This window comes from Chelonoidis abingdonii, chromosome 3 (assembly GCF_003597395.2).
Source record: "Chelonoidis abingdonii isolate Lonesome George chromosome 3, CheloAbing_2.0, whole genome shotgun sequence".
In the NCBI taxonomy this organism is placed as follows: domain Eukaryota; kingdom Metazoa; phylum Chordata; order Testudines; family Testudinidae; genus Chelonoidis; species Chelonoidis abingdonii.
In genome coordinates, this window is record NC_133771.1 from 89,471,819 (window position 1) to 89,479,586 (window position 7,768).

The 7,768-nt window shown below is 36.9% G+C and overlaps 1 protein-coding gene across 1 annotated transcript in view; it reads right to left on the reverse strand.

The window, feature by feature from the left end:
• The window catches only part of TUBE1 (tubulin epsilon 1), a 32,893-nt gene that overhangs the window by 8,567 nt on the left and 16,558 nt on the right, over window positions 1-7,768 (reverse strand). The window contains exons 8-10 of the mRNA XM_075064565.1: window positions 6,775-6,919; window positions 4,775-4,915; window positions 1,219-1,393 (exon numbers count right to left, since the gene is read on the reverse strand). Of these exons, the coding sequence (XP_074920666.1) occupies window positions 1,219-1,393; window positions 4,775-4,915; window positions 6,775-6,919 (461 nt within the window). The remainder of the gene's footprint in view (window positions 1-1,218; window positions 1,394-4,774; window positions 4,916-6,774; window positions 6,920-7,768) is intronic.

The window sequence follows — 7,768 nt, forward strand, 5'->3', positions numbered from 1 at the left end:
AAACTAAAATTTTATACAGACAATGACTTGTTTATACTGCTCTATATACTATACACTGAAATGTAAGTACTGTATCTATATATAAAATAAATCAGTTGGAAATCATGTGGTAAATATGGGAAAGTAAGCATTTTTTCAGTAACAGAGCACTGTGACACACTTGTATTTTTAGGTCTGATTTTATAAGCAAGTAGTTTTAAAAAGTGAGGTGTAACTTGGGGGTATGCAAGACAAAGACTCCAGATCCATTAGATTTTCTTCTCCCTTGCTGAAATTCCTAAGTTCGTCAGCATTTTTTCATCAGTATAGTGCCCTTAGTTTCAGTTATCATGCCATCAAAAGGACAGGAATACACAGCTATTTTGGCATCTTTGACAGAAGTAACATCTCCTTCCGTTTCTTTTTTTAAAAACCATACCTTGCAGGACTGAAGAGGCAGAGATACCAAAAAGGGGCACAGTTGTCTGGAATGCTTTAGGATATCCTGTTAACTCAATATATGGTTCTTTTCCTTTCAGTCTTTTCTTGGGTTATCTGCCCAATTTAGTTTTAGTTGTTATTTAAACACCACCCTCATTTTAGCTAAGGCTGTATGTTTGCCACAGCCACGACTTTCATGACAAAACTGAAGTCTCAGTCCGTGTTACAAGACAGCTTCACTGGATTTCACAAGTTTGATACGGTGAGTTAGAGTACTGGTGTTAAAAACTTAAAGGTTTTTTTTAACAATTTTGATGATCAATAGCACAGGACTTATGACAAACTTAAAAAAAATCTATGAGCGATAACTTAGTTAACATTTCTATCTTTTGCTTTGACAAAGCCGCAGCTTTTCCAGTTCCTTTGACATGGCAAACAAAGAGGCTTAATTGAAGTGTTTTAAGGTATATTTAGAAGAAGTGCTACACTTTTGTAACATGCTCCCAGCTATCCTGGTAGGGTGCAATTCAGACATAGGATGGGTTATCAAGACACTCATTCTGGTGGTACAGGAATACTAATAAAAAAATAATGCATTGTTATCAGAAAAGGTAGGCCCACAACATGCTTTGCATTCGGAGTGCAAAGTCTATTGTATCTATATTAAAGCAATATCTTCTTTGTTACAACTTGCACTGAAATTTGCTTTTCTCCTCCGCATCTCAAAAAATAAAAATGATAGAAGAGACTACTGCTAGTTTAAAGTACATTGGGACGTTATGCTGCTTTTCATCGTACCTTTTTCTTGTAGAGCTTCATGAATCTGTCTTTGAGCTCTGTAAATGTCGGTTTCACACACGTGTTGTTTGCTAATGCCAACAGTGAGTGAGAATGGCCCACAGGAGGTACTGAACATAGGCCAGTTTTCCAGCCTTCTTGATTCCATGAGACAAAATGAAGGGAAGGCTTCAACCTGCAATACATAAATTCATAGCTTAAAATAAGCAAGCAAGCAAAGAGGTACAGTACATAGCACCGTGTTAATAGTTCTGTTTACTTTGCTAAAACAAGCAATCTCAAGGACACCTGCATATAAAATTTCAGGAAGAAAAAAGCCATTATAATTAGCATTTGGCATAACTCTTTTAGACTTTGTAAATTGGCAGCTTAATTAATGTAACCTTAAAAACCACAGGAGAATGCTAATTTTAATAATAATTTGTTAGTTAATTTTATATTTCAGTATTAAAAATAAAGCCACCTTCAAGGGACTGGTATCATAAGATACTTCACTCGGTTTGTTTCCCATAAAAAAGGAGAAGCCTAGCTGCAGCCCAAACTAGTCAAACATAGTGTAATACAGTAGATGCCATAGACAGCATATTCTTAAGTTTGTTGACAGATCATATAGGTGATTTGCTGGTGCTGGGAGAAAGGACTTATCTCCCAGTAACTGTGGCTCTTCAGGATGCGTTGTCCATCTGGATTCCACTCTTGGTGCACATGCACAAGATTTGATTCCTTTGTCCATTGTCTTGGGGCTGCCCGCTGGTGCCTTAGATGTCTTCACACGTCAGCACTCGAGGTCATAAAGGACAGAGCAGGCCCAAGCATACTTCAGTTCTTTTGTCAATAACAAATCCCAGCGGAGGACTCTGTAGTAGAAGGGAAGGAGGACGAGTCCCGGAGACCATGTGGATAACACATCTTGAAGAACCACAGTTGCTGTAAGGTTAGTAACCATTCTTCCTTCAGTGACTGTACACACAGATTTCACTCTTGGTGACTGTCTGTTTCCTTGGAGATGGGTACTGAAGTCCTACTTTAAAAATGATTACAAGACAGCCCTACTAAAATGGGCATCTGATCTGGAAGTGTCTACAATGAATAGTGACTTGTGAATGAGTTGACTGAGCTCCTGGAGGCTGCCTTACATATTTTCAGTAAGGGACATTCCTCAATCCGGTAGCAGAGGCTGACTGAACTCTAGCAGAATGAGTTCTAACGTAGTTAGCTGGTTCCAGCTTGGATAGCTTGTACCGTGTTTTTATATAGCTGAAGATCCATTCTGATAACCTGTGAGGATACTGCCTGACCTTTAACCTTCTCAGGTAGGGTTGGCAGAATTCAATGTTAATTAAAATAATTTTGACAGATATTGATATTTATTTTCAAGCATTATTTTTAGTGATTTAAATTATCACAGTTGTACAAAATTACGGGTTAGAAGCATTGTTTAATTTTTAATCATACAGTTGTAAATTATGGTGGGGTTCAGATTTAATGACAGTAGCCGACAAGATTAAAAAAAATTAAAGCTTTATAACTGTTAAAACCCAAACTGTCAATATCACATGTCAAAATATACAATATAAATATCCTTAATTCAAACTCTAAGAAGTTTTCAAGCATCGTTTTTTATTTTGCCTACCTGTAAATTTTTATTATTACTAAGGCTGTCAATTAATCACAGTTAACTCACACGATTAATTCAAAAAAATTAATCACAATTAAAAAATTAATGGTGATTCATCACAGTGTTTAATCACACTGTTAAACAATAGACCATCAATTGAAATGTAGGAAAAAGTCCACAAATATTTATAATACATTTTCAAATATATTTGAAAATAACCCTTCATGCTTCGGCCACCATTCCAGAGGACATGCTTCCATGCTGATGATACTTGTTAAAAAAAGAATGCGTTAATTAAATGTGTGACTGAACTCCTTGGGGGGACAACTGTATGTCTCCTGCTGTTTTACACCTGCATTCTGCCATATATTTCATGTTATATCAGTCTCAGATGATGACCCAGCACATTTGTTTTAAGAATACTTTCACTGCAGCTTTGACAAAATACAAAGAAGGTACCAATGTGAGATTTCTACAGCACTCAACCCAAGTTTTAAGAATTTGGGGTGCCCTCCAAAATCTGAGAGGGACAAGATGTGGAACATGCTGTCAGAAGTCTTAAAAGAGCGACCCTATGATGCGGAAACTACAGAACTCGAACCACCAAAAAAGAAAAAATAACCTTTGTTGGTGGCATCTGACTCAGATGATGAAAATGCTCTGCTTTGGATTATTATCGAGCAGAACCTGTCATCAGCATAGAAGCATGTCCTCTGGAATGGCGGCTGAAGCATGAAGGGGCATACGAATGTTTAGCATATCTGGCACATAAATACCGTGCAAAGCCAGCTACCAAAGTGCCTTGCGAACGCCTGTTCTCACTTTCAGGTGACACTGTAATTAAGAAGTGGGCAGCATTATCTTCTGTAAATGTAAACAAATTTGTTTGTCTTAGCGATTGGCCGAACAAGAAGTAGGAATTAGTGGACTTGTAGACTCTAAAGTTTTACACTGTTTTATTTTTGAGTGAAGTTACGTAACTAAAATTAAATAAAATATACATTTGTAAGTTGCACTTTCATGATAAGGAGATTGAACTACAGTACTTGTATGATGGAATTGAAAAATACTTTTTTAAAATCTTTGTACACTGCAAATATTTGTAATGAAAAATAATATAAATTAAGCACTGTACATTTTGTATTCTGTGTTGTAATGAATATATTTGAAAATGTAGAAAAACATTCAAATTATAAATTTCTATTAGTAGTCTATTATTAACAGGGCAATTAAAACGGTGAATAATCACGATTAATATTTTTATCTCACAATTAATCACAATTACTTTTTTTAATTGTTTGACTGCCCTAATAATTACCAATGGAAATATTTTTCATGTATGGTGAAATCAATGCTTACCTACGTTTATCAATAAAAAATGAATCCTTCCAAGCCTATCATCAAAGATCACTAGGGGTGTGCTTCTGAATGATTGTGTCATGTTAAGGTAATATAACAATGCCCTTATTACATCAAGTGTATGAAATTTAGCTTCCCCTGGGGTTGAGTGAGGCTTGGGGGCAAAAACTGGGAGATGAATTGAACCATTCTCTCAGCAAACATCTTTATGACAGGTATATGATAAGAATGGTGGGTTTTTTTGATGGTATGCAGAAAATTATTTGGTAATCACTTGATCATAACCACAAACAGATTTGGCTTGGAAAAGGTCCCATGATGCTTAGAAAGGTTCACTACTCACAAAGCTTATTAACAAATTATGTCATTAGGAAGCACAGAATAGTATTTTCAAGCTCTTTCACTCATTTTCCGTTGGTCAGTAACATTTCCTCTCTCAAGTGCCTATAACTAAACTTTTTTTTTTTGCTGACTTTATTATTTAAGCTTTTTGTATGAATAGGGAGCATCTGTGAGCATCTGACAACAGCTTCTGTAATAAGTAATTGTGCACAAACAAGCCATGCAAATAGATCAAACCTTTCAATGTTTCTGCGAAGGTCTGAAACCTGTACATTTCCTCGAACCAGAAGTGCACAGGCAAGGTACAAGCTATGCTTTGGGTCTGCTTGAATCAACTGGTGGTCTTTGCTGAAAGCATCTGAAAACATTTGATCCAACCTAAATTAAGAAAAAAAGGCAGTTATCTACTTTTATTAAGCATGCTGAAGTTCTTCACTAATCCTATAGTTTGTAATTTAAGAGCAACTGAAATTCATCCACTTCCTTGTTACTTTGAAGTATAAATTAGACAGTCAAAAAAATAGTCAAACAATAGTACAAGCTGGGTGGCCTATTTCAACCTACATCCTCTTATGACCACACATCATTTGCTTTCCTTGGCACTCTTTTCTTTGAGCACCTTACCATATAAATCATACCAAGTTCAGAAATAGTGGATAAGGGGGAGTAAGTTACATGCCAGTAACTTGTGTTGAGTTTACCCATAGTGTCCCAGACTTGTGATGAATGTACCAGAGTTGATGTAACCTGAAGCTCAGTGAGGTAAAAGATGGTTCAAGTTACAACAGACTAGACTTCCTTAGATTTAGAGAATAGGGATTTTTTTCTCTCGTTTGCTCTTTCCAATTTGTTTGCTTTATACATTTGAAAGCATTCTGTGTACTGTCAGATTCCCTATTCTGTGGCTCTTTCACCCAGTAAAAGGGAAGAGGGAAAAAATTAAGAGAAAAGGAAACTGTGAATGTAAAGCCATAGGTATTGGCAGATGAAACAAAGTATTTCAAATTGATTTTTTTTCAGAATTAACTAGATTTCAAATTAAGTGTCCCTTTACATGGACCATCCTTGTTCCCAGACTTGTGTGTGTCAAAGGTTCATTACCTTATTTTACAAAAATTCTATGCCTTTAAAAAATGTGTGTGTGGGGGAGGAACCCACTGAACCACACTTTCAACTTTATTTCTTGAAAAGACTTGTTTGGCACTTTAAAAACTTTTTTTTTTTTAAAAGGAAATTTCCCCAAAAGTTCAAATTGGACTGGTTTATGTAACCTGTGGAAGGAGAGCCATGGTTGAATGATCTTATGGGGCCCAAAGATGCAAAGCTCCTCTACTATAGGATCTGGAAGGTTCATAAAGGAGTGGAGTCTTGGGAAAAGAGGTACAATTATACTTGGGCATAATATCGAGTAGTAGATGGTGGAAAGAAAGTTTAAAGCTTTATGCCTGGAAAGTTGAGCATGTGAAGTTTTTAATGTAGATAAAAGACTCCACCTTCACAAGTCCCCTTCATGCCTTCTTTCAGTCCCTGTATACTCCTTTAAGCCACTCTTCCATGTGCCTCAGGTCCACTGTAAATAATCTGTCCCCACTCTGTGTCCTCTTCCACTTACCTTACCCAGAATCTCTCCATTAAAGAGCTGACAACATAATGCTACCCTCCATGTGTCCCCCATTCCCTACTAACAGTAGGTACATCTCCTAGTCCCCTGCATCCTGCTCCATACTCCATCCTGGAATACCATCACTGCATCTTCCACCCTCCCTTTAACCTGTACAGGGACCCTCCACCAGCACTGTACCACCTTCTATCACTGCTCTAATGGTAGGATTTAATTCCGTGGTGGGAGGTAGAAATACCCTATCACCAAGCTCTTAATAATATATATCTTGGCAGTTCCTTCACTGATTTCCAAAGAACCCACTAAAAAGGCACTTCTCTGAAAGGCTAACAAAACATATTCTGAGTTTGTAAACCAAGCCATTGTGGAGATTGAGCTTAAATAAAACACCATTAAGAACATTTTCAAAGTGAATATCAGGGAAATTTTGGAAATATCACAGTGCTTTTAAATATCTTACTTTTTCCACAGGTTTGCAAAGAAACTTTTATCCTGGTGTTAGATACAAAATATACAGTTTTCTTTTGTGGAAGTTACAGGAGATAAAAGTAGGGCTTAAACCAGACCTCAGCTATAGCGTAGCCTCCATTACTCCATAATAGTCTGTTTCACCTACCGTCTAGAAGGTACATTAACATCAGCCAATGTATACAGAGGAGTCAAGCTGGAAACCAGGTAATGAAGTCGAGGAAAGGGAACCAAATTCATGCTGATTTCATTAAGATCCATATTAAGGGAACCTTCAAACCTGGCAGAGCTAAAAGTTTAATAGTACTATTATAAAAACAAAATCATTTACTTACAAAAAGTTATGTAGCAGCTTGATTTGTTACTGTTATATCCATATTTTTTTCCAGTTGTTCCCTATAACAGAGAACATCATGGAGATGAAATATAATGCTTGCAGTGTTGTTGAAGCCATGATGGTCCCACAATATAAAAGACACAAGGTGGGTGAGGTGATTTTTTTTTTATTGGACTAACTTCTGTTGGTGGAAGAGACCAGCCTTCGAGCACCACAAGGCAATCTGTTCCATCTTGTACTTCGCTGCGACTCTCTGATTACCTTTCCAAGACTTGAAGACGACCTCTGTGGAGCTTGAAAGCTTGTCTTTTTCACCAACAGAAGTTGGTCTAATAAAAGATATTACCTCACCCAACTTGTCTCTCTCATGAAGTATAATGTCATTTTACCAACTTCAGAACTGGTGAATCAATCACTATCATGAGAGTTACTGGTTTTTCATACATTTGTACCAATATTCTTAATTTCTCTTAAAAAAAGCACTGAACATTAAAACTAAGCACCCACTGTTTACTGGTTAAGGTACTGCTCTACAGAGATGTGGTTTTGGGCTGAAGATAAGCCTGAGGTGTGATAACTCCCTTCGTAACTAGCCAGGGGTAGGTAACCTCTGGCACGCGTGCCAAAGGCGGCATGCGAGCTGATTTTCAGAGGCACTCACACTGCCAGGGTCCTGGCCACCGGTCCGAGGGGCTCTGCATTTTAATTTAATTTTAAATGAAACTTCTTAAACATTTTAAAAACCTTATTTACTTTACATACAACAATAGTTTAGTTATATATTATAGACTTGTAGAAAGTGATA